Here is a 26,838-nt window from a genome sequence, read left to right on the forward strand (position 1 = left end):
TCCACTCCTGCGTTGTCTTGGCTGTGTGCTTAGGGTCGTTGTCTTGATGGAAGGTGAACCGTCACCCCAGTCTGAGGTCCTGAGCGCTCTGGAGAAGGTTTTCATCAAGGATCTCTCTGTACTTTGCTCCGATCATCTTTACCTCAATCCTGACTTGTTTCCCAGTCCTTGCCACTGCAAGGATTGGAAGACTGCCAAACAAGGACTGCCAAACATCCCCACAGCATGATGCTACCACCACCAGGCTTCACCGTAGGAATGGTGCCAGATTTCCTCCAGATGTGACGCTTGGCATTCAGGTGCCTTTTGGCAAACTCCAAGCGGGCTGTCATGTGCCTTTTACTGAGGAGTGGCTCCATCTGGCCACTCTACCATAAAGGCCTGATTGGTGAAGTGCTGCAGAGATGGTTGTCCTTCTGGAAGGTTCTCTCATCTCCACAGAAGAACTCGAACTCTGTCCGAGTGACCATCGGGTTCTTTGTCACCTCCCAGATCAAAGCCCTTCTCCCTCAATTGCTCAGTTTGGCCAGGCAGCCATCTTTAGGAAGAGTCTTGGTGGTTCCAAACTTCTTCTATTTAAGAATGTGTTCTTGGGGACCTTCAATGCTACAGAAATATTTTGGAACCCTTCCCCAGATCTGTGCCTAGTCAAAATCCTGTCTCAGAGCTCTGCGGACAATTCCCTCGACCTCATGGCTTGGTTTTTGCTCTGACATGCACGGTTAACTGTGGGATCTTATTTAGACAGGTATGTGCCTTTACAAATCATGTCTAATCAATTGAATTTACAGGTGGACTCCAATCAAGTTGTAGAAACATCTCAGGGATGGTCAATGGAAACAGGATGCACCTGACCTCAATTTCGAGTCTCATAAACAAAAGGTCTGAATGCTTATGTAAATAAGGTATTTCTGTTTTTTTATTTCAATACATTTGCAAACATTTTGAAAAACCTTTTGCTTTATCATTATGGGGTATCGTGTGTAGATTGATGAGGATTTTAATTTAATACATTTTTGAGTAAGCCTGTAACGTAACAAAATGTGGAAAAAGTCAACAGGTCTGAATACTTTCCTAATGTACTTGTACATCTTCTTTAAATGTTAATATTTGGTTGCAACAACCAAACACAATTCATTACTACTTTTCTAATATAGTAGATATTATAGTAGACTATTTGTAATATTAAACCTTAAAATGAGTAACATGGACATATTTTGAGGTTACTGTAGCTATACATTTTTTCTTATATAGTCATATAAAGCGTGCATGTTCAAGATAGCAAGACTAGGTCGTCGCAGGTCTGTGGAGATCTTCTCAATTGCTGTAATAATCTGTGCAGAATCATGAACAACATTGATCAATTGCACCATGTACTTTCATTTTAATCTCTTTTTTACACCTTTTTCTCCCCAATATCCTATTGGTAGTTACCATCTTGTCCCATACGGACTCGGGAGAGGCAAAGTTCGAGAGCCATGCGTCCTTCAAAACATGACCTTGTCGAGCCGCACTGCTCGCTTAACCCAGAAGCCCGCAGCACCAATGTGTCAGAGGAAACACCATACAACTGGCAACCGTCGCCAGCGTGCATGCACCCGGCCCGCCACTATGAGTCGCTAGAGCACGGTGGGACAAGGACATCCCATCCGGCCAAACGCACTTAACCCTGACGACAATGGGCCACGCCTCATGGGTCTCCCGGTCGTGGCCTGCTGCGACACAGCCTGGGATTGATCCTGGGTCTGTGGTGACACCTCTAGCACTGAGATGCCGTGCCTTAGACCACTCCACCACTCGGGAGCCCTAAATGGTTGAAAGTGCAGGGATAGACATTTGGGTGACAACTAAACCAAAAATGAGACATTGTTTTTCCATTGGAATTTGGTTATGCATTTAGACGGTTGAAATCATAGTGATAAAATGGAAATGCAACTAACGTTTGGCTGTCTGTTTGAGTGGGTGAATATAAGTCTCATTGATCAATGTTTCAACCAAATTTTACTCGGTTATCAATGAAATAACGTGGTGTGCCCGGTGGGTTATTTATAAAAAATATATATATGCGGAGTCCTACAGTATCATTGTTTTAATTTAGTGTTGTTGTGCTGATTAAACAAGTTCATAGGATTTCTTTCAGGAGCGTTATGCGCCTCCAAAAGTTGTTTGGATGGCAATGGCTGGGGGGTGGATAATTGTTGGAGAATTTTACATTTCTAACACTCCTGAAACACGTTTTTCTTGCAATCTAGAGCCATAATTATTATGCTTAATACTGTAAGTACATTTTTCTGCATATCTAAGCATACCTCTAGCGCTGTCTCTATCCTCCTGACTGATGGTTATTTTTTTAAAGGAACTAAATATGCTTCTCTACATCTCCTAAAATCTGGGTAAAAGATTGAAAGGGATGTGAGTCTTAAGGGTCTATCAGAGTACCAAAGGTGTACGTGTACGCACAGCAGTGTTCTAGAGTATTTGACCGTTGGCTTTCATACTTTTTGAAATTTCAGCACAGCTCAAGCAATTTCTCCAACTGTCAACACATTCAAATGAACCAAGAGACCAGTTGGTTGGGAATTGTGGGAAGGCGCTCATTCGGGCTGTGCGTCTCCCGTGAATGGTGGTCTTAGCTATGTCACAATGGGACGCTGGACTATCGAGGTCTACCATCTGTGGATAATGATTTGCGCTTTATTCAGTACATTTAGAAATTACTTGCTTCTCTAAAGTCTACCAACCTTGCCAGCAGGCATGCCAGCTAAGATAGTTAGACAAGCTAGCTACTCTTCGTTGATAGCCTGAAATGGCTTCTTGGTACACTATACAGTGCCTTGCGAAAGTATTCTGCCCCCTTGAACTTTGCGACCTTTTGCCACATTTCAGGCTTCAAACATAAAGATATAAAACTGTATTTTTCTGTGAAGAATCAACAACAAGTGGGACACAATCATGAAGTGGAACGACATTTATTGGATATTTCAAACCTTTTTAAAAAATCAAAAACTGAAAAATTGGGCGTGCAAAATTATTCAGTTTTGCACATCGAGAGAGTGACATTTTTCCCATTCCTCCTTGCAAAACAGCTCGAGCTCAGTGAGGTTGGATGGAGAGCATTTGTGAACAGCAGTTTTCAGTTCTTTCCACAGATTCTCGATTGGATTCAGGTCTGGACTTTGACTTGGCCATTCTAACACCTGGATATGTTTATTTTTTAACCATTCCATTGTAGATTTTGCTTTATGTTTTGGATCATTGTCTTGTTGGCAGACAAATCTCCGTCCCAGTCTCAGGTCTTTTGCAGACTCCATCAGGAGTCTGCAATCAGGTGAATTAGCCATCAGGTGAATTAGCCTTCCAGAATGGTCCTGTATTTGGCTCCATCCATCTTCCCATCAATTTTAACCATCTTCCCTGTCCCTGCTGAAGAAAAGCAGGCCCAAACCATGATGCTGCCACCACCATGTTTGACAGTGGGGATAGTGTGTTCAGGGTGATGAGCTGTGTTGCTTTTACGCCAAACATAACGTTTTGCATTGTTGCCAAAAAGTTAAATTTTGGTTTCATCTGACCAGAGCACCTTCTTCCACATGTTTGGTGTGTCTCCCAGGTGGCTTGTGGCAAACTTTAAACAACACTTTTTATGGATATCGGACCTCTGAGACTATCACAGTGCAGGTGCATTTATACGGAGACTTGATTACACACAGGTGGATTGTATTTATCATCATTAGTCATTTAGGTCCTCACTGAACCTCTGGAGAGAGTTTGCTGCACTGAAAGTAAAGGGGCTGAATAATTTTGCACGCCCAATTTTTCCGTTTTTGATTTGTTAAAAAAGTTTGACATATCCAATAAATGTCGTTCCACTTCATTATTGTGTCCCACTTGTTGTTGATTCTTCACAAAAAAATACAGTTTTATATCTTTATGTTTGAAGCCTGAAATGTGGCAAAAGGTCGCAAAGTTCAAGGGGGCCGAATACTTTCGCAAGGCACTGTATATACAAAAGTATGTGGACACCCCTTCAAATTAGTGGATTAGACTATTTCAGTCACCGCTGTTGCTGACAGGTGCATAAAGTTGAGCACACCGCCATGCAATCTTCATAGACAAACATTGGCCTTACTGAAGAGCTCAGTGACTTTCAACGTGGCATCGTCACAGGATGCAACCTTTCCAACAAGTCATTTCGTGCCCCAGTCGACTGTAAGGGCTGTTATTGTGAAGTGGAAATGTCTAGGAGAAACAATGGCTCAGCCGCAAAGTGGTAGTCCACACAAGCTCACAGAATGGGACCGTAGAGTGCTGAAGCGCGTACAAATCTCCTGTTCTCGGTTGCAACACTCACGAGTACCAAACTGCCTCTGGAAGCAACGTCAGCACAATAACTGTTTCATGAAGCTTCAGGAAATTGGTTTCCGTGGCCAAGCAGCTGCACACAAGGCTAAGATCACCATGTACAATGCCAAATGTCGGCTGGAGAGGTGTAAAGCTTGCCACCATTGGACTCTAGAGCAGTGGAAACGCATTCTCTGGAGTGATGAATCACGCTTCACCATCTGGCAGTCCGACTGACGAATCTGGGTTTGGCGGAAGCCAGGAGAATGCTAACTGCCCGAATGCATAGTGCCAACTGTAAAGTTTGATGGAGGAGGAATAATGGTCTGGGGCTGTTTTTCATTGTTCGGGCTAGGCCCCTTAGTTCCAGTGAAGGGAAATCTTAATGCTACAGCATACAATGACATTCTAGATGATTCTGTGCTTCCAACTTTGTGTCAACAGTTTGGGGAAGTCCCTTTCCTGTTTCAGCATGACAATGCCCCAGTGCAGAAAAAGTGAGGTCCATACAGAAATGGTTTGTCGAGATCTGTGTGGAAGAACTTTACTGGCCTGCACAGAGCCCTGACCTCAACCTCATCGAACACATTTGGGATGATTTGGAATGCCGACTTTGAACCAGGCCTAATCGCCCAACATCAGTATCCGACCTCAATAATGCTCTTGTGGCTGAATGGAAGCAAGTCTCCACAGCAATGTTCCAACATCTAGTGGAAAGCCTTCCCAGAAGAGTGGAGGCTATTATAGCAGCAAAGAAGGAACCAACTCTGTATTAATGCCCATGATTTTGGAGATGTTCGACAAGCAGGTGTCCACATACTTTTGTAGTGTATCTAGTTGTGAGAATGGAAGAATGGTTCCCAATCTTGGTTAGCTAAAGCCAACTTCATAGAATTGCTAGGTGGCTAGTAGTATTACAGTATATATTAAAAACAGTGTATATTTAGTATTTTTAAACACGTGCCCGTGCGAGCCCTATGATTGCTTTCCCACTTGGTCAGTCTGCAACATACTTATGTGTCTAGTGACTTTAGGGATGCGTAAAGCTTGATTCATTCCCAGAAATGATTTTTTTTCTCAAATTCTGGAACAGTAATCTCCAATGGGCAGATTCTGTGTATAGACGGAGAAATATTTGACTTCTGGATTAACAGAGATTACTGGAACAGTAAAGTTTGTGAGAACCTAGAAGTTAACTATGACCTCATATTAGAATCCCAGCAAAAACCTGAGAACTTGCACAGTGTAGTCCTCAGGCCTAGTGGGCTACTGGGTTTCCCAAACTATGAACATGTGAGTTTTTAATTTCCCTGTATTTAGTCAGTTGTCAGTATGATATGTCACTCAAAGCACAGAACTCATTCAAACACCACTGATATAGTTGATTTGGGTAGTTTCACATGGATAGTAACATTCTGTGCATGAAATCTGCTCTTCTGGATTACAGAGTTATTGGCCTTTACATGCTTGGCTTATTGCCTTTGTGTTCGCTAGGCAGGGTTTTTTGCAGGACATGCAGGAGCAGATGGGGAAACTGACAGACCTCCTAAAGGATGAACGGCGGTCCCACCAGCACAGCTGCCGTGCAGTGAGATATCTAGATAGTTTCTCCAACATGGTCATCTAAAGGGGACCTCTGACTCCTTCTAACTTCATCATGTCTCTGTTTCACAGCTGTTGGATGAAGCAGAGCGGAGAGCTGAGAGAGTTAGGCAGCAGCAACAACAGGAGATAGAGTAGGTACTTTATGCCCCACACAGCTAGCAGAGGTGGCGTCCTTTCATGCTAGACTGTCAAATTGGAATAAGGTCCTTTGACAAAGAGGTGATTCCCAGTCACCACTTCCCTCTGACTTACAGGCAGCTAATGCAGGCCCACAGATCAGAGATCAGTGCTTTAGTGACCCTCCATACCAAGACTCTGGAGGGGGAGAAGGGCTGTGCAGAGGAGAGATGTGGTATTAAACAGGAAACAATGGCTTGTGGCAGCCTAACAGTCTAACTAATACTGTCTCTTCAACCTGTCCCTGTCCCTGTCCCTATCACTCTCACCCTTTCTTTGCTTGTCAACCCTCACAGCCCTGCTGGAGAAAGAGTATGACTTCCTCAAAAGCTCCTTCCGCACATACAAGGTGAATTAGCCTTGCCACCTGTTGCCAGATGGCACCAGTCAGAACTTGGTGTTTCACATTTTTTCAGTGAAATGCACTGCAAAAAAAGGTAGGTTTATTTATTGAAAATTAAAATAGTGTTTTTTTCCCTACTGCTCTAGGACAGTATATTTGAGGAGATGCGTAGCAGCTGGCTAAGGAAGGAGAACAGCTGGAAAGAGGAGCAGGAAAGGCATCTCATGGACCAACTGATGCATTGTGAGGTTATTAACAATTGTGCAAAGTAGAGTGATTATACAGCTCCTCAGTTTCAGTGTTGACATTTAGAAATGGTATATTTCTCATCACTGACAGCACGTGAGCAGCTGAACAAAAGTGAGCAGGAAAAGGATAACCAAAGAAAGGCCTTTGAGGCAGAAATGGCAGAACTCCAGGCCCGGTTTGAGGAGGAGATACAGGTCAGAGGAGGATTGTTGCTACCAATGTTAACCTGAATTTGACTTATAGGTGGTTCGGACAATGGGATAGTTTACCTCTGAAGTCACTGAGCGTGTGTGGCTTTCTAGGTACTAGCTGGTGAGCTGACAGAGAAGGATGTAACCATCAGTTTGTTGAGAACAGCTTATCACCAGACACAAGAGCAACTGGATATTGTGGTAAGCTACTGATACTCTATGTATCCTCTTCATTCAGAGAAACTGTCACTGAAGTTTCTGTTCAAACCTGCTAGTGATGGCTATCTTGTTGTCGTGACAGACCTGTCGTATGTCAGACTTCGGGAAAAACCCAAGCCAGCTTGGACCAAGACGCATGTCATGCATCACGCAAGAACCAACAGAGCCATAGTGCAACTCATGACCACTCCAATACATGTTTGACCATATTTTTTATTCTTCCGTCATAGAATTTGTCTTAAATGTGTTGTATGACATGTGGTGTCAAGGAGTACACTGTGATATATTGAAACAGCAGCAACAACAAAATTATCTATATTGATTGAAAATGTTATTTTGTATTCATTTAGGAAGCCAATGTGCAAGGGAGTAAGAAATTGACCATTTAGAAAAAAACATGTGGAAAACGTTGCATATTAAGTGCTCTTCGGTTGTTCTTGCTTTTTTTCTACAAGATTTAAAAACACCCTTTAAAAAAATTCCTGAAATGTTCTATTTACAGTTCTTTGGATATATTTATACTGAATTTCATTTTTTATATAATGTGTAAAAAACAGTTAACATTCAGTTTTGGAAAAACACAGCAGTTTATACTTGAGGGATCCCTGAGGTGTGCAGTGTAGACAGTAGTGTGGAGACAGTCTCTCAGTCTAGGGCAGTGCTATTCAAGTACTAGTCGTTTCCCCATTGATTAATATCGTTTCTGAATCAGTACCCTGAATAGATGGGAAAGGTGACGACCATTAAAGAATCTGCTCTAGTGTTCTCAAGCCAATGCTTGTGGCTCACATAGTCTGGGAGGTGGTTCTTTGGGAATGGGAAAGACCACCCTCTTTCTGAGCGAGTATGCAGGCTGGGGCATCTGCTTCTTAATGCCATTTGTCTTCCTGCTGACATCATCATTCACCTTGGTCAGGATGGACAGCAAGTCATACCCACTGGACAGAGAGAGAACAATGAGAGGAAATCAAACATGATATTAATTTACCAACAATACGCTCACATCTGTACGTCATATTTCACTGTGTACTGATGGCAGAATCTAACAACAGAGAGACCAAGCATTTCTGAGCACTAACCTGGGCACCAAGTTGATGAGGTTCTGGCACAACGACTGGATGAACCAAGTGCCCTGCCTCTTGTCTCTAAAAGAGGCAAAGTGAGGGACAGTGGCCATGCCCAGAAGGAAGTCAGCATCAGTGGGAATGGAGTCTCTGTGTACCACTGCATCAGTGCAGATAGAGCTGGAGGTAGTAGAGCTTGGTGCTGGGCCATCAGACTGGATGAACACTTGCTTTTGGTCCTTGTTGCCCTGACAGGCCTGGATGAAGAACAGCTTGGGCTTGTCCCTCAGTGAGCTGCACTCCAGTCCAGAGAAGGGCTCTGTGAGCTCCCTGACACTGACCTCCAGCCCGTCCACCCCGTAAACACCTCCCTCTAGGCCGTGGCTCAGAACGCAGCACACCAGGCAGTCCATCTGGCTGTGATCCCGGTTGCGCAGCTCCGCAAGTAGAGACAGTATCTTCTCCCGACTGCAGTCTGGCTCAGTCTGTGTCTCAAAGCCCAGCCACTTGAACACACTCACCAAACTCTCTAAAACACAAGTGGTTGTGGTTGAGCCCTGGTTCTTCAAAAGCAACCCACATACAGGTATTGGAAGTATTTCAGTATAGTAAGTATTACAAGTAAAGATGATCTTACTTTTGTCAATGTGTGTTCCCGCTCTTTCTTTTAACGGTAGAGGGGAATTTCTAAAGTCGCAGTTGTTAATGATCAGACAGAAACCTCTCTTTTTTCCTGTCATAGAATATTCTCCCAGTTCCTACAGAAAGAAAATACATGTAGAGCATTCGGAAAATCTTCAGACCCCTTGACTTTTTCCACATTTTGTTACGTTACAGCCGGTGTATTAAATAAAACAGTTTTCTCATCAATCTACACACAATACCCCATAATGATGAAGCGAAAACAGGGTTTTAGAAGTGTTTTCAAATGTACTAAACATAAAAACAGAAATACCATATTCACATAAGTATTCAGACCCTTTGCTATGAGACTCGAAATTGAGCTCAGGTCCATCCTGTTTCCATTTATTATCCTTGATGTTTCTACAACTTGATTGGAGTCACACCTGTCTATTAAAGGTCCCACAGTTGACAGTGCATGTCAGAGCAAAAACCAAGCCATGAGGTCGAAGGAATTGTCTGTAGAGCTCCAAGACAGGATGGTGTCGAGGCACAGATCTGGGGTAGGGTACCAAAAAATGTCTGGAACATTGAATGTCCCCAAGAACACAGTGGCCTCCATCGTTCTTAAATGGAAGAAGTTTGGAACCACCAAGATTCTTCCTCCAGCTGGCCCCCCGGCAAAACTGAGCAATCGGGGGAGAAGGGCCTTGGTCAGGGAGGTGACCAAGAACTCCGACTGGGGCGAAGGTTCACCTTCCAAGTCTCTGAATGTCCTTCAGTGGCCCAGCCAGATCCTGGACTTGAACCGGACCAAACATCTCTGGAGAGACCTGAAAATAGCTGTGCAGCAACACTCCCCATCCAACCTGACAGAGCTTGAGAGGATCTGTAGAGAAGAGTGGGAGAAACTCCCCAAATACAGGTGTGCCAAGCTTGTAGCGTCAAACCCAAGAAGACTTGAGGCTGTAATCGCTTCCAAAGGTGCTTCAACACAGTACTACAAAATGTGATACTTCAGCTTTTTTTATATATATATTTGCAAAAAATTAGCAAAAAATGTTTTTGCTTTGTCATTATAGGGTATTGTGTGTAGATTGATGAGGGGAAAAACACAATTTCATCCATTTTAGAATAAGGCTGTAATGTGACAAAATCTGGAAAAAGTCAAGGGGTCTGAATACTTTCCAAATGCACCGTACGTCATATACAAATCCATAATCCCAGAAACAACTAGTGTACCTAAAATAATCCATACATTACAATCCGCTTTCAGTAAAAACACTGACATGACTTTGTCAACGCTCCTTTAAAAAGATCATTATAAGAGAAACCTCTCTTTTGGTGTTTCCTCTCTGAGCATCTGCTGGGCCAAAGTTCGTATTGTCTCCACATGAGGATGTGGATGAAACATGATGATACTCTATATGAGAGAAGACATGTATCAGGTAAGAATGCATCAATGATACAGCTAACATTAAACAGTGAGGCCAATGAGCCAACAGAGTGAGTGGGAAAGGGAAGAGTCAGCAGGCCCCTTTTGCAGATTGGCATTATACATTCTCAATTTACCTTTAATGGGAGCAGCACAGTTGTCCCCATTGGTACTTAGGAGACTCAGCCCATGTGAAAGTCCTGCATCCATCGAATATGAGACTCTCCGAACATCTGTTGTGTGGATAGACCAAGATGACACAAAAAGGTCATGTGAGTTCTGTACTGTACTCCAAAACAGAGAACAAAGGTAGAGGGCGGCACAGCATGTTCAGTGTGGGACTTACCCAGAGAGGTGTCAGATCGATTCAGAGAGGATACATTGAGAGTCTCGTCAGAATGGCCATATGGTTCAACTAAGACAAAAAGAAAATGGAATGTGTAAGACAAACAGGAAATGGAAGGTGAGCATGTTATAACATAGTGAAGAAGATTTGACATTGACAGTACCCACTGGGCAGATCATGTCATTTCAACGTGGACATTTTGGTAATATTTGGTTGAGACGTTGATCAATGAGATTTCAACCTTTATTCGCCCAGTCAAAAAGACTGCCAGAAATGTGTTGAATTCCCAAAGCTAAAAGCACAACCAAATTCCAATGGGAAAACAACATCTGATTTTTTGTTTAGTTGTCATCTAAATGTGTTATCACCATACTTTCAACCATTAAAAAGCTAAACAAAGTTCAAATGGGAATACAATGTCACATATTTTGTATTTACACAACTTGATATGTTATCACTGTGCTTTATCTAATAGCACAAATAAATGAATTGGATTGTAATTGAGATAACATTAAAAGTACATAGTACAAGTGATCGATGTTGTTCATGATTCTGCACAGATTATTACAGCAATTGTGAAGATCTCCACAGACCTGCGACAACCTATTCATGCTATCTTGAACATGCACGCTTTATATGACTATATAAGAAGACATTTATAGTTACAGTAACCTCAAAATGAGCCATGGATGTGTTAGTCATTTTAAGGTTGAATAAATACTGTTACATTAGTTTGTAAGATATGTTTTACTTTCGGCAATTTACTGTATTACAAAATGAATATTGAATTGTGTTTGGTTGACAACGCAACCAAATATCAACATTTAATGCTTGGATAGTTTCATTAGAGCCACTGGCTTAATCCCATTCTTTAACTTTTTTTGGTTTAGTTGGAGATCCAACATCATTTGTTAACTTGTCGACAAGTTAATAGGCTATTGACTGTATTGCAAAGGTGATATTGAATTTTGTTTTGATGGTCAACAAATTCTATCTGGTCTACAAATCAATAATGTAGATGTTAGATTCACGTCTCCATCTCAACCTATAAAAGTTAAAGAATAGGACTAAATCAAATGAAACTTTATTTACAGTGCATTTTAAGTTTGACTTAGACCTACTCTTTCATTTTGATTTTCGGTTGAGATTGAGCTGTGAATCCAACATATCAATTATTAATTTGTAGACAAACTGGAATTAAAGCCAGACTAATTCAGTGGTACAGATGGAGCTATCCAAGCAGAATATACATCTCCTTTAAATGTTGATATTACACAAATTAATCATTCATAGGTTGGATTCACATCTCCATCTCAACCACACATTCGAGTTAAAGAATAGTACTAAATCTAATCTAATCAAACATTAAAAGCACTTTGAATAAAGTTTCATTAGAATTAGTTATACTCTTCAACTTTTTGTTTGAGATGGAGATGTGAATCCAACATATTAATGATTAAAACTTGAAGATTACACTTGAAATCAACCAAAGCTTGAAACCCTAAGCATATGTATTGTCTATTTTTGTTGTTGAATTCTGTGTTGAATTGAAATAATAGCTGTTGATGACTTTGTTAATGCTATATAGTCCTGAATAGCAACATTGATGATATATGTCTGATAAAGTATGGTCCCATTTCATTTGCTCTGTTAAACCTACCTTTTTGGAATGACTTTGATAGCAAAAGTGAATATATTTAGTTTTTAAGAGGTCACTTAAAGTCATTCTCACGATAGCACATTAATAGTAGTCAGTAACAAATATAAAAGCAGGGCTTGGTTAAAACCCTGGATGGGAGACCAAATGAACAGCTGAAGATCAACTCTCTAGTAGGAGGTGATTCAACGTTGATTCAACCAGTTTGAGCCCAGTGGATAGTGACAGCTCCTATCTACCTGATAGTTCACAAGAGACAGGCCGCTTTGGAAGCATGGAGGCAGCCTGAAGGAAAGCAAATAAAACAGGCATGAGAGTCTGTCAGGATTATACTGTAGTAGCTTATCAAGATATGAACTGAAATGTGTCCATGAGAACTGGATATCAAGATAATGTAAGAAATAAAAAAAGGAGTGCTGACGAGCATTGTATGTTACCTGGATTCCTGCATGAGCTTCAGACACAGATCTTGGTCTTAACTGTCCCACCCCTGTCTCTTGAGTTCCTGGCCCTGATTGAATAGCATAAAACATCTCAGTCATATCCCCATTCTAAGTCATTGACAGGCAAGGGATTGGATTGTTCAGCATATAAGTGATTTACCAGATAAGGAATTCTGTGTCTTGTACTTTTTGATCGTTTTTTTCAACACGGGGCAGACACTTTCAATAATGCTTTCAAGAGTGTTTAGTTTTACGATGCTCAAAATATCCATTTTCTCCATTTCCAGGAATAATTGCAAGGTCGTCTGAAAGAATAAAGCAAAATGTGTAACGTCAGTTGGTCCATCAAGATAAGCACTAAATTGCACAAAATACTGTAAAAGGTTACTGCCCTACTCTGGACAACACATATGACATTTTAGACTGTTCTGACATACTCACCAGGTTGTCCTCCAGTTTTCTACGAGGGAGTTCATTACTCAACAAGAACTTGATCTCCCGCAACTCATCTCGAGTGATGTTCTCTGACAGGTCATACAGCATCTTTCTGCAGATGGTTAGATACAATGTGTCATTCACTTTTCAGAGAACATCACAGTACAGTATATGGAGTGATCAACTGTAACACAACATGTGTTTATATTCGTGTCATGAGTGGGTAGTTGTCTTTGTCTGTATTCAATTGTGGGGGGAGATGTATGGATTCAGATGTAGTAATCATTTCATTCCCAGCCACTTCCGACAACACTAAGCCTGGGGATGAGGTTATAGTAAATGTGGCCTATATATTCACCTATAAGGAGAGATGTGTCTACTGGTTGTTGGTAGCTGGTTGTTGAGGCCAAGGCCTCGCATCAAGCTGTGCCGCTGGATGGTGAGTAGTAGGTCAGCAAGCAAGCAAGGTTGATCAGGGGATAACAGTTCTTGGTCCGTCAGAAGAGAGAAGAGTTTACTAGCTGTGGTCACTGAGTTCAGGTCTTTACCCAGTAAATCTGTACAAAGAAATGCAAGTGCTTGTACTTCTTCACTGCTCAGGGCTTGTTCCACTTGCAACAGCCGCCTTTGGAAATCCATCTCCTGTCGAAATACCAATATGATTGCTATGTTTGTTATCTATAAATACATATTGTGAATTTACAATCTCTGTACATGGTATTAATATAATGTCAGTTGAAAATATCAATTAGCCCAGGTGAGTAATCAATTGGATAGCCCTCTAGTGCAGCAACTTTCAGGGGGATGGGGACCCCTAGGGGCCTCAGTGAAGTTTCTAGTTTGTCCCAGCATAATTATTTTCTAGAATCGTCTAATTTTCAATTTCCACCCGCATAAAAATCAGAGAGGAAACCATGGGGGGGGGGCATTTATATTCTATAGAAGAGCTCATACTTAACACACTAGCATATTATGCTCACATAATTATATAAAAGAGTAATACGTCTCTTAAACCGGGTGTACACTACACGTTTTTGGCCCCGATTTAGCTGCCCCAGAGAAGTTTTTAAGATCGGAGACAAAAACACCCCATGTCATTGCCTAATCTGGGCGCGCGGCCGTCACCGACGATGGTTTAATGTGAGCGGCTCAGAGACGCAATCCGAGGGATACCGATCTCGTCTTTCAGGAATCCCAGACTTCCCGATATTTTCAAACATTTGATTTTAACAGCACACAATCTGCAATGTTCTTGTGGTGTGAGATGTGCCCTGACACGTTTTGAGAACGGTGATCAGCGACAGCCAATGCGAGCTCGCCAGAGAAGAAACCAGTGAGATGATGACGTTGTTTCGCATCACCAAGGTGTAGACTCACAAACCGGAGCGATGACTACTACTGGTATGCGTCTGCACTTTGTACTTGCCTTTAATTAACCAACGCGTCAATTCGTTACAGCTCTGAAGTGCACAAACAATGTTTTTTTGCGAGATAGCGCGGTATCAACAATCCTCACGACCAAGTAAAATATCTTGCAGTGTGTGACCGCCGTCTGTGCCACATCGTTTAGTGACATGAAATGCGTCTAATGTGAGGCTGAGCGATGTTAGGATTCTGAAAGTCATATAGTGTGTACACCCGGATTTAGCCCACACTATTGTAACGACCCTGGGTTTATAAGCACGGAAATCGACCCTGTTTCATTAGACTATTATAGACGTAAAGTTGAGAATGAGATACCATGACAAATCTACATTAATTCACCTATAACAAGTCATACACCCTGTCCAATAAAAAATAGCACACTGTCCAAAAAGGCTATACAGGGTATAATACCATTGTTTTACTGTTTAATTAGAACAAATGCCCCACCCAAGAACAAGTTTGGTGAAAGTATAGCTGAAGGACGGAGTTGAGCGTTCCTCGGCTAGGAATAATAGTGCGTTCGAAGTGTAAATGTGCGTTCTGATATTTCAAGTCCAAACAGGCCTACCTGTACTTTTGGAGAGGTAACATAAACAAAAGGAATATCAATTTTTTCCAAAGATCCTGTCTTCTTCCCGATAACAACTACAAGTCATTTTATTTCCTTGAAAGTACCGGGGGGTTTCGTTACAAGTGGCGTGAAGTCAGTACAGTACTTCTAGCTTTCCTCACGCCAATTTCATAGGATACGCCCCGTTTCAATATTTCCAACCAATGGTCTCACCCTTTCGAAATGTTGCAATGTAGCTGTAATTAATATAGATGAGTCACACTAATCCTCACAAATGTACAGTGGCATCCATGCATTGTCATACACACGACATACACTTAGGCAAGTACACTGAATGTAATATTTTTTATTCAACACATCAAAGGTAGAAAAAGTCAATAGGACATATGGACTTGGTTGAATTATAATGTGTGGTTAAAGAATATATCTACTCTTGATCCCCCTGGTGCGAATTATGTGATTTAAAATGCCTGGTCCAAAGTGCTGAACCTGGATCTTTAGCCATCCCTGAGATGACTCCTTCAGTTTGGAGACGTTAGTCTGTGAGTCCTGAACAAAAGATTCTGCAAGATAAAGTCAGAAAAAAACGATTCATTACTAGTGGTGAATATGTTTCATTCAGAGATTTAAGCATGGTTATGTGTACAGATCAGATCCCATCATCTCATCATAATGATATTTTAACAGTGACTTGCAATTGACTAAATCAATGATATGTACAGCAACACACAACGTAGCAGTCGTTATCTCACAAGACACGTTTATAGGCTACTTCTGTGTTCTAATCATGGCACCAGATCAGCCTTGATATCAGTTGCAATAGAAAATGTATCCTGTACACACAGACAGAGCCTAACTCGGCTCCTTAAAAAGTATCCACGCCCAAACTGTAAACTGGAGAGAAAAGTGTCAGAGACAGGTACTTACTGTCAGTGACAAGTGAGCGCGTTGCAGTGATCTGCTCATGGGGCCAAGTTAGCTGCCGCCTCCCCAGTCCATGGGTCCGGGACAGGACACAATCCACATAGATGTCCCAGAAGACCTGGGCCAGGTCCCAGAATAGAGCACTGTGCTTCCTGTTGTCTGACGACTTGAGGAACACCATCAGGTCCCAGAAGGCAGGCACGGTGTCAGCGATCCTCGGGGAGCGCATCTCCAGCAGGAGCTCTGAGGAGGAGGTCCAGCACTGTGATGCCCTGCTCAGAGTCAGGGGGTCCACCTGTCCTGGCTTCTGACCTTGGAGAGGTACCACACATACACAGCCCATGAGCAGCACTGTAGCCAGAAACATGTTGAGGATTGTAGTATCCATCTGTGTTGAGACAGAATGTAAATGTTGGTAAAACATGAACGACGCCAATATTCACCAAAACGACTTTGTCTCTAATCCAACATAATGTTATCCCTGCATTCTGTTTTCAGAATGGATATATGAATTAGGCTATTGTTAAAGATAGCCCATAGGAATTTACATGTTCTCAGAATAAACTATTCCCTTGAAATGGTAAAGATTAAAACATAGTTATTTTTCCATAAAATACAAATAAAGTAATATGTTCCGAACAAATATCAGACACTCTATTTTGAATTATGATTTTTTAAATAAATAACATGCCAAATATTGATGAAAAATAGGCATATAACTGTTGTGTGAGGAAATATCATAAAAGTGAAAGGCCTACTAAGCTTTTATTTTAAACTGCTCTATTTCGAATAAAGTACATTTTGCAAGATTAACCTGGCAACAAATATTTCTCAAACAAAACATTCTAATTTCAGGTTTTTATTAAATCTACACGAAAAAGCTCGTAAAATACAACAGGTGCAAAACAGAGACTTACCTTTTGTAGAGTGATGTAGTTTGTGCAGCCCTCGATGTTTAGATGCGCATCTGTTTTCTCTCAAATACAGTACGTCAGTCTATCTAAGGGGGACGGCCAAATAGTTTATTAGCGTTCCAATGGAAGTGATTGAACACTGTCTGACTGTCACATGCTGATTTCTATTGGACGGATTCATCATTTGCATAAAATGTGAATTGAAATGTACATTGTTACACATCATTCTTCAGGAATTTTACACTGGAGGGAGGGTTCTTTCATGTCCACAGAGGCCTTCCTCCTTCCTCTTTGGCAGTGCATCAATCTGTTCCTTTGTTTTTAAATCCCCTATACAAAAACATAATAAATAAAAACTACAATATTTCATTAATATATTAATAATCCATCTGAATACACTTTGTCAAGAACTGAAAAGGTGGTTTTATGAACAACCTTGGATTAGGCCTCTGGTCTGTGGTTAAAGCTGGTATTAACAAAACAACAGGAACTGTGACTAAACCTTTCAGAGATATTATCAGGCATATTTCTTGGTAAGAAAGCAAGTCCAGGAGTAAGCAAGTAAACACATGTTCATGAAACAGGCTATTTGGTTTATTGTTTTCTGTTGCATGATAAATGTTTACTGAGTAGGTCATAGGTTAGTAAAAACTGACCCTATTCATAATGAAACAATTGGTTGTTTAAACCCCCCCAAAAAAACATTTGGGGGATCTCCTCTATTTGCAACCTTGTGCAAAGAACCGTTACTTTATTCAGATATCAGAATTTCTTACAGAACTTCTAGGATAATTTGCATATCCTAAATCACATCTCAGGGATAGCTACAATCCTATTTCAAGCAGTTCGGGTATAACCATATTCCTGAGTGAATGAGTCAGACTGCTGCACAGCCATGAGTACAGCCCAGCTTCATTCAAGCTGAAGAGTCACGGAAAGGAAGACAGCAGGAGATCTGACTCTGGGTCAACTTGGAAAGTCCTTATTTCCGGTTGCAGTGCAGACGAAACACACGGGAGTACTGGCGTGCTACGTAAAGCCGTGTGCCGATGCTTTTAGTGAAATGCCACATGCATGCGTGATCTGGGAGTTAATTGCAGCCTTAGTGAGAAGCCATAGATAAGTGGGCTGCGGTGGGCTACCACCAAGTCATTCATCCTTCTAATGACACCTTAAGAGAGGTTTTATTGATGGAAGTTCCACCTTTTCTCTCTTTGGTGTTTTGACAGGATAAGACACTAGAATTGTCTTTCAATTAAAGGAAGCAATCACCTCAGCAAAATTGGGAATATTAAAGTTCAAATCATAATGTTAGAGTGATTATAGGCAGGAAGTTTAGGAATCATTATTCATTAGATGGTGTAAACATTTGGAAAGGTTTTGTTACACTGTACATATGTGACAAAAGCTTCAACACTTTATAGCACTTTATAGCACTTTATAGGACTTTATTTCGTTTGAGTTTGAGCTGCACTTCCTGGCTGATGACTCGATCTTTTCGTGACACAGGGCCCACCTACATGTTTATAGTACGCTCAAAGTTCATATCACACACGTCTGAGAACAGGTGGTCAGTATCACATGATGGATTTATATACCGACTCAAGCACAGTACAACATGCTCTAACCTCGTATTCATTCTCTACTGCACTTTTATAGCTTGACTGCATTATTTAAAGGCCCAATGCAGCTGTTTTTATCCCAATATCAAAACATTTCTGGGTAACAATTAAGTACCTTACTGTTATAAAAAAAATTGAAATGGTCAAAATTAAAAAATAATTGCTTCTTAGCAAAGAGCAATTTCTCAAGCAATAATTGTGCTGGGACTGTCTGGGAGTGGTCTGGGTGAGGGGCCTAATTGGACAAGCTTAATGGGGGGGATATGTAACCTAAAAACTAGCTGTTGTTAGCAGAAAGGTTTGAAACTCTCTTTGTTATTGATCTGGTGATGTCGCCAGGCAGGCCAAAACTCCATCCCACCAAATCAGGCTTACATTTCTACTGGTCTTTTCAAACAGCTCTTACACTAAAACAACATTATCATCATTTTCACAATTTAACATTTTTATTCCCAACCTCATCGTGTGTAAATATATGTAAAACACAGGAAAATCACATTTTGACCGCACTGGACCTTTAGGCACAGTTCTACAGTTCTAAGGCTCAAAAGAAAGACAGAGGCACTTGGATAAAATACTTCAGTAGTTTATTCGTCGGTCCAACTGTACATGATGCAGTGTTGATAGGGACACGAGATGATGACTAATATGGAGGTTTACACAATGCCAGTGCTATGGCAGCACCTGGAACACACCAACTGTCTGTCTGTCAGCTGGGCTGGAAACTAAAGTCCTGGAAAAGTAACCTGTTGAGGCCTCGGCACATACAGTATGTCAGATTAGAAATGTCATCTTAGATTGGTGGAAAAACACACAAAAATAACATTTTCCTTTGATTCCACAAACGTAAAAGGATGTTCTTTTCACTTGGACATATGAATTCAATTATGCTTTTCCATTCTTTAGTTCAGTACTTTGAAGCTAAATGAAACGAGATGTGGGAGTGGCCGAATACAAAAGGTTGTCTGATTCGCAAAGGTTTTTGTTCCATGTTTATACTGATATCATTATTACATTTAATAACCCATAAGTTTGTGCAATATCTTTCTTTGCATAGAAATAAAAGTTAAATGTTTTGTTTGTTGACATGCACCTATCTTTTGTAGCGTATTTTAGCTTGCGGATTTTTGGGACTCCCTTATAGAATTATAAGCCCACTATAGTGTGAATGCATGCAGCGTACCAGTAGAGCTGAACTTGATTTCTAGCAAGAGTTTATGGAGAGCGCCAAGCTAGCCAGTATAGTGGGTGTTGATGAGGACTGTTAAATAGTGACACCACCTGGTAACACAGTTGGGACTAATCTGCAGGGACACACTGCATGCCTGTCTGCAGCACTGGGAGAGAGAGGCACACAGACTGCAGACATAGGGGAAAGTGCTCTGTGTGCGACAACATCCAAACATTCCACGTGATTGATTCTTTGGCTTTTGAGTCACTACTGGAAGTACTTAAGGAACCCCATGACGTCAGTCATAGACTTGATAATCTGCGATCATTCTTTCTGTCACCATCACTGTGCCCCTGACCTCTAGAGAAGACACATGTAGACCCCTAAATCTGACCTCTCATCTGTACTGTGTATACTGAACCTGACCCTTGACCTCTATATTGGATAAATACAGAATGTAGCGCGTGGTAACACCTAATAGACAGACTATGACATGTCTGGTTATCCATAGCATTTTGGCCCAAATCATAATTGCGTTACTGTTTTTCATTAACATTGCCAAAAACACCCGCTATACAACATGCTTAAAGATAAAACAGAAGCAAGAGTGTGTCAGTGTAAAATGATATGTTATAATTCAGAATCTGAACTCGTTCTCCTCTTTTATGTACAATGTTGCCCGATATATGCTTCAATTTATTGAATGTGGTCTGCATTTCCCATTTGGGTTCTAGCATGCAGCCCTCTTCCTCTCATTGTGGTGACCTAAGGAGGAGGAGCCTGTTCAGGGTACCACCGTGTTTGTTTTTTAATGAGGCTATTCTCCTCCATTTGACGATTCAGTAGTGATTTCTCTCTTCTTTTTTTTTGTTTGTTGATTTGCTGTGTGTCGTTCATAGCTTTGGTAGCCATGCAAAGTCCTTTAGCGAGGGCCCCTCATGCCAGAGCCAGCGAGCTGCACGCTCTGTGCGGGAAATCATGCCTGGTGAGAGAATATAATGGTGTGAGTTCCGCCTGAACGCCTGTGCACTGGCACTAACGATGAAAGGAAAAGGAGAGGAGTTCTGTGGCTCTAGAGATCAGGATGGGGTTGTTAGGTGGGTGGGGTTGAAGAAGGCTGCATTTCTACATGACTAAGATGGAATTTGTTAAATTGTCCTCTATTTCTTTTTCAAGTAAATCTAATGCCAAAAATCAGCAGCTGTAAGTGCAGTCCAGAGGATCCCTCTGCGCCCTTCGACCTCTCCTCCGGCCTTATATGGCACTGGCGTTGGGGTCGTACCGTCGCTTCTTCACATTTCTTCGCGTTCAGGGGAGAGTTGGGGAAAGAAGACAGGGATCAATACATGGTATATTACTGATGATGGTGGTACAGTCAGTGCACCGTGGAGAAGCAGCCACACTCATCTCTTAGACAACAGGAGCCATATCTGTTCCTTTCGCACTGGACCGCTCCCTGCAGCTACGCGCTTCAGTGAGGTCACTAGATCCCCCCTAGATTGATTTGATATGTTCACTATTGGTATGTGTAATGCTGTCGTTAAGTCTTTCCGATTGACCTATGAGTCAATTCTTCTGCATTGTAATGACATCCATTTTGTGTTTCAACTGTGCAACCATAATATGGTGCTGGAGGCAATGAGAAGAGGCTGTGCTAGTCCATGTGGCATACAGTTAGCTTTCCAAAACACAAGGACAAGGATAGGACACAAATCTCTCATTACCATCTCTGACAGGAAAATATATTAGTTCCATTCAAAACATTACCATCTGGGGGGAGAGAGAGAGCCAACAAAAATGTACTCTATTAAAGGGGGAAAGAGGAGACAACAACAGCACATCAACAACAACAACAACGACAACAACACCAACAACAAGATAACACCAACAGGAGAGTTATGCATAACCTCCCCGTAATGTGGCTTGATGTGGGGCTTCTAGCAGTCTGTCATGCACCTGTTTCAATAGTAGGCCAGTGGGAGGTGGCACTATTGATGTGCGTGGTGGGTCATGCAGCTCAATGCGCCGTGTCTGTACCAGGTCTGTGAAGCAGGCAGCAATGGCAGCTGGTGTGGGCGGGTCCAGGAGTCCTGCTCTGCTCTAGGGCGGAGCCTGGCCATCCAGGTGGGTGTGGCCAGCCATGGCACAAAGGCTGCGGCCAACAATATGGCCCTGGCTTCTCTCTCACCACTTCCGCTTAAACTCTCACCCTTGAACCCTCGTACCAGATTGAGAAAAAGATTATGGTAGTGATAAGAGTATGGTAACCCAGGAGCATGTCATCCTGAGTTGGGCTCAGCCTTTGTGCAATGAACTGACCTTCTCCAAGTCAACCAAGTCTACATGCAGAAATATTTTTTGGGGTGAGAAACATGATGCGTTGCTAACTGGCATGCTTTGGTTGCTGCAGTATAACACTTATCAACTCCTTATTTCTCCTACTTTAGATTTAGGGTGTGTAACACTCCTGTTGCTTGAGACAGCAGGCTTACTAGCGAGCGATTGGCACTTGATTCCTCAGATTAGGGAACATAGCATACTGCATCACACAGTAAACTAGCTGGCTATGTATTTTACACTGAGTACACAAAACATTTAAGAACACCTGCTCTTTCCATAACATAGACTGACCAGGTGAATCCCGGTGAAAGCTATGATCCCTTATTGATGTCAAGATAGTGACCACTCTGCAGAGCTGCCTCCACGGCAAGATTAATGACAATAAAAGCCAAACAGCATTTTTACCCTAATTGAATATTGTGTATATACACTGAGTGTACAAAACATTATGAACACCTGCTCTTTTAATGACATAGACTGACCAGGTGCATCCAGGTGAAATCTATGATCGCTTATTGATTCGTTCCACTTCAAATCCACTTCAATCAGTGTAGATGAAGGGGAGGAGACAGGTTAAAGAAGGATAATTAAGCCTTGAGACAATTGAGACATGGATTGTGTGTGTGCCATTCAGAGGGTGAATGGGCAAGACAAAATATTTTAGTGCCTTTGAACGGGGTATGGTAGTAGGTGCCGGTTTGTGTCAAGAACTGCAATGCTGCTGGGTTTTTCACACTCAACAGCTTGTGGGGATGCAACTCAATATTAGGAAGGTGTTCCTAATGTTTGGTATGCTCAGTGTAGACATGTACAATCTGGAAGAGTATGTGTAAAGGAGGTATCATCTTAATCCATAGACTAAATTAGTAATAAGAACAAGTGCTCTTATAAAACTGATAAAATTATTTTTCTGCTACCCCCCCCAAAAAAAATTATATAAGTTATATTGTCACATACACCAGATAGGTGCAGTGAAATGTGTTGTTTTACAGGGTCAGCCATAGTAGTACAGCACCCCTGGAGCAAATTAGGTTTAAGTGCCTTGCTCAAGGACACATCAACAGATGTTTCACCTTAACGGCTCAGGTATTCAAACCAGCAACCTTTCTGTTACTGGCCCAACACTCTAACCGCTAGGCTACCTTCCGCCCTAACCAGCCGGTTTAGTAACTGTATTGAACATGCACGTCAAGCTTTGAGCTGTGCCCGTCTTATCAGTTTGAGGTTCTGCCACAGACGCACAGATGCCCACCACCTCTCCAACATAATCTCTATGATAATCACCCTATATTACTGAATGTGGACCTTTATTAAAGTAACTGTCCAATGTTTCCAGATTTCTATGAAATATGTGTTAAATAGTTTTCCTTCCAATTGTACTGTTAAAAAAAACATATTTTCTGTGTTCGAATTGTGTGGGCGTATACTGGTCATTAAAAATATTAATGCGAGTAGACTATTGATTGGCCAGCTGAGCCTCCTCAGGAGGATGACGTCATCCTCTATGAGGAAATAGCAAGCATTTTTTAAACGCCCTGTTTGAGATACAAGTTTGAAGTGGGGTTTTTTAAGTGTTTTTTTCCCCTCCAATTTATGCTTTGGCCAAAAATACGAGTCTAAAATGACTCAACAACATTATTTGGGTATCAGTTAGCAGAATATTAACTTTTAAAAGTGAGATTTTCACTTGGACAGTTACTTTAAGACAATGTTAAGTATCATGAGCACAGGCAAGATTACTTTAAATATGTCTATGTTAAGTGTGTGTTCACGGCTTACTATGTAAGTCTATGTGTGGTTGACCTGACGTACATATCAGGTATGTTTGTGTGTCCCCTTGGGTCTATATTCTGTAGCAGGAGCTCAAACCCTGGTGTCTATAAGCAGCAGCAGGGATGCCAGAGTCACGGTAGGAGAGACATGCGGCGTGTTCCTTACTTAAAGCCCCATCCAGTCCCCCCCAGCACTATGGCAGCTACCAGGATGGCTCCGGCGATGGAGCCTATTATAAGATTGGTGGCACTAGGACCTGCGAAGGGTTATGGGGGAGAAAGACAATGAGCGCCTCACGTATGGCATTTCTCTACACATGGATGATCTTACACAGATGTTAAGAACAAGAACACATAGCATGAGAATACCCATTGAACTGACTGATTACGTCTGTGGTATATTTTTTGCATGCTCATCAGGCCCTCCTACAATAATGTTACCATGGTAGTAGTGATCGTGAATGTGATGTAGCACTTTGCTTGTAAATTCAAAGGTCAAGTCTACATTTCAGGGACCCTATTGTCTATTGTCTACGGGCGGAGGTTCTGAAAAGACAGACCACTAAGTTGAAAAGTTGGGCAGAGCAATGGTCCCGATAAACATGGTGGTTAAGCACACAGCAAACCACAGAGACCATAGACCTCTCTCTTACTGTATCATCTTAAACTGAGTTGTTTTACTCCTTTATGGTGGCATGTACCTAGCTACAGTCTCACCCTAACCTACATTAGCTTCCGATGACAGGTTACATAAAGGTTCTGTCTTAGGTGATCTATATGAGGATTTGAATCGTGGAAAATGACCACATGGCACTATTTGGCAGTCCCAGTCACCACACAGCCCACCACTGAAAGACAGGCTATCTCACTGCGAATCACTTCCCTTGACTGGGGTCTATCTCCATGCCCCACATGCCCCAGAAAGGAGAGGATCAGAAGAGGAGCCACATGACGAGTAATAGGAAGAAGAGGAAGAAGAAGAAGAAGAGGAAGAAGAAGAAGAGGAAAAAAAGAGGAAGAGGGAGACTAATAATAATGGGGGAACAACAGGAAATGGCGGGATATGGGGAATCCATCGATCAATCACATGACACTGAAACATCCAATCACATGACATTTATATGGTCACCACCAACACGAGACAAAGCCACCAGGACGCACACACGGGCTCAGGCCGGGTCACGAGACCCTCAGCCAGCACACTGAGGCACCACAATGAGAGGAAGAGCTGTGGAAACGGATAAAGATGCTTACTCTACTCCCCACCCCGTGCCTCCAAAAATCACCCCCAGGGCCAGAATGGTCCCTGCTACTGCCCCTATCAGCCTGTTAGTTGCCACGCTCACTGCGCAGAGGGAAAAGGAGCATTATCATTATTACCACCTGGTCACAACAAACAGCAGGCTTCTGTTCTGCTTCAGTAACATGGGTAGAGTGATGCGGTTCCCTTGGCAACTGTCCATTCCGCCTCCCCTCCACCTGCTGTCGAAAGCCCTAGGAAATCCACTGACTTATAACAGCCAATAGAAATGTGTTTATGTTCAACAGGCTCTCTATATCTGTGATGCATGGTGATATTAGCAGCTAGAGGCCTCAGCTAGAACATCTTTCTCTATTCTCCTGGGAATCATTAGACGTATCTGTGTACCTGTTCCATGTTATTATCACAATATTAATGGTAATAATAAACTTGATTTGTTTAGCACCTTTCATACAAGCAATAGCAGCTTAAAGTGCTGTTACAATTAGCACTTTAAAATAACAACAATAAAATAACACAATAAAACATGGTAGTAAAACAATAAGAGCAATAAAAGTTAACCAATAAAAACAGCAATAAAAAAAACTATTTAAAAACTATTACAAATTAAAAAACAGACAAACAGGAACTAAAAGGCACAGTAGTTAAAAGCCAGCGCCATCTTGAATGACCTTTCAAACACATTGACATGTGCAAATGTTCTGTGACATGTAGCGTTGATCTTTAGACAGAAGAGGGTACTTGATAATACCTGACATATTAACAAATCTACTTTCAATGTGATACAAAACACAATGGACTGACCGTACTCAAGAAAGGACGTTATATTTAGTCTATCACGGAGAGGAGATAGGGACGCTCTGAAAACTAGATGGAAACAAACCCTTTGGTCCTTCATCTTCTGCGGGTGCAGGCTCCTTGGGGGGGTCGGGCATGCTGCAGTCTGTCCCCGCCCATGTCGTGTCACAGGTGCACGTCGCCTCATTGTTACACACCTGGCCAGGTATGATAGAGGGAGCAAGAGAGGCGGGCAGGGAGGACTTCATTAACCTATGCTCCATAACAAGTGAATACGTCCCAGGTTCAATGGTTACCGCATGCTGGGGATGAGATTTTACACGCTTGTTGACATTGTAGTGAATATGTCACTTAATTGACATTGTCACTGGAGACACCATTGTGGACACTCATGGCTAATAATAGAGCATTCAAGGTTGCGGTAATCCTCTGGGCTCGTATGGGTACACCTAGAAGATTAAGCAGCTCCCCTGGACTTACCCCGTGGGCTGAGCACACCTGGCTGTTGGGCCCGCTGGGGCAGGCGCTCATGTTGAGGGACTGGATGGGCAGACACTTGCGGTCAAGGCACATCATGGACGGCCCACAGGGCGTCCCGTCCTCCACGTAGCCTAAATCCGTCTCATCGTCCAAAAGAACATGGCCACCACTGTGGAGGGAGAGAGAGAGAGAGAGAGACAGAGAGCGAGAGATAGAGAGAGGGTGCCGTAGGAGAGAGGTCAGAGAGTATCCGTAGCTGTTGTCTCTGTGTGTTGACATGTGAGGTGAGACGGTTGTCTTCACCTGCAGTCCACCAGCCTGCCCTGATGGTTGAAGGAGGTGGGGGTGATGTCTCCCTTCATCATCCCGATGCGGGGGTTGCGTCCTATGTTGCTGCACAGCAGGGACCCACAGAACACATCGCTGCAGGCAGA

The 26,838-nt window shown here is 42.2% G+C and overlaps 4 protein-coding genes across 13 annotated transcripts in view; 1 reads left to right on the top strand and 3 right to left on the bottom strand.

Moving 5' to 3' along the window:
• Positions 1-5,106: 5,106 nt before the first annotated feature.
• Positions 5,107-7,478, top strand: flacc1 (flagellum associated containing coiled-coil domains 1). Of its 2 annotated transcripts, XM_031795439.1 has the most exons (7): positions 5,107-5,929; positions 6,016-6,298; positions 6,420-6,472; positions 6,613-6,709; positions 6,806-6,909; positions 7,018-7,107; positions 7,208-7,478. In XM_031795439.1, exons 2-7 carry the CDS (start codon positions 6,124-6,126, stop codon positions 7,295-7,297), a joined length of 609 nt encoding a protein of 202 aa, XP_031651299.1. In that variant the 5' UTR covers positions 5,107-5,929; positions 6,016-6,123; the 3' UTR covers positions 7,298-7,478. The 2 variants fall into 2 exon arrangements, with proteins under 2 accessions (XP_031651299.1, XP_031651294.1); XM_031795434.1 differs by having other exon boundaries at positions 5,107-6,298.
• LOC109866944 (caspase-8-like) lies at positions 7,321-15,294 on the bottom strand. Its single transcript, XM_020455874.2, has 12 exons — positions 15,120-15,294; positions 13,485-13,768; positions 13,133-13,238; positions 12,852-12,996; positions 12,686-12,759; positions 12,488-12,533; positions 10,592-10,660; positions 10,383-10,478; positions 10,145-10,233; positions 8,827-8,947; positions 8,205-8,718; positions 7,321-8,063 (listed from the first exon to the last, which is right to left on the bottom strand). Exons 2-12 carry the CDS (start codon positions 13,763-13,765, stop codon positions 7,892-7,894), a joined length of 1,713 nt encoding a protein of 570 aa, XP_020311463.1. The 5' UTR covers positions 13,766-13,768; positions 15,120-15,294; the 3' UTR covers positions 7,321-7,891.
• A 154-nt stretch (positions 15,295-15,448) lies between these two features.
• Positions 15,449-16,490, bottom strand: LOC116356631 (protein FAM237A). Its single transcript, XM_031803174.1, has 2 exons — positions 16,050-16,490; positions 15,449-15,685 (listed from the first exon to the last, which is right to left on the bottom strand). Exons 1-2 carry the CDS (start codon positions 16,468-16,470, stop codon positions 15,537-15,539), a joined length of 570 nt encoding a protein of 189 aa, XP_031659034.1. The 5' UTR covers positions 16,471-16,490; the 3' UTR covers positions 15,449-15,536.
• Positions 16,491-19,152: 2,662 nt separating this feature from the next.
• LOC109866979 (disintegrin and metalloproteinase domain-containing protein 23) overlaps positions 19,153-26,838 on the bottom strand; it is a 38,123-nt gene continuing 30,437 nt past the window's right edge. For 2 of the 9 annotated variants that reach the window (XM_031795454.1, XM_031795496.1), the window contains 5 exons: positions 26,708-26,827; positions 26,405-26,573; positions 26,010-26,226; positions 24,032-24,122; positions 19,153-21,053 (listed from right to left, as the gene is read on the bottom strand). In XM_031795454.1, the coding sequence (XP_031651314.1) occupies positions 21,008-21,053; positions 24,032-24,122; positions 26,010-26,226; positions 26,405-26,573; positions 26,708-26,827 (643 nt within the window). In that variant the 3' untranslated portion in view covers positions 19,153-21,007. Of the gene's footprint in view, positions 25,211-26,009; positions 26,227-26,404; positions 26,574-26,707; positions 26,828-26,838 lie in introns of all 9 variants that reach the window. The other 7 variants (XR_004203929.1, XM_031795475.1, XM_031795483.1 and 4 more) reach the window with 7 other exon arrangements.

This window comes from Oncorhynchus kisutch, linkage group LG2 (genome assembly GCF_002021735.2).
Source record: "Oncorhynchus kisutch isolate 150728-3 linkage group LG2, Okis_V2, whole genome shotgun sequence".
In the NCBI taxonomy this organism is placed as follows: Eukaryota; Metazoa; Chordata; class Actinopteri; order Salmoniformes; family Salmonidae; genus Oncorhynchus; species Oncorhynchus kisutch.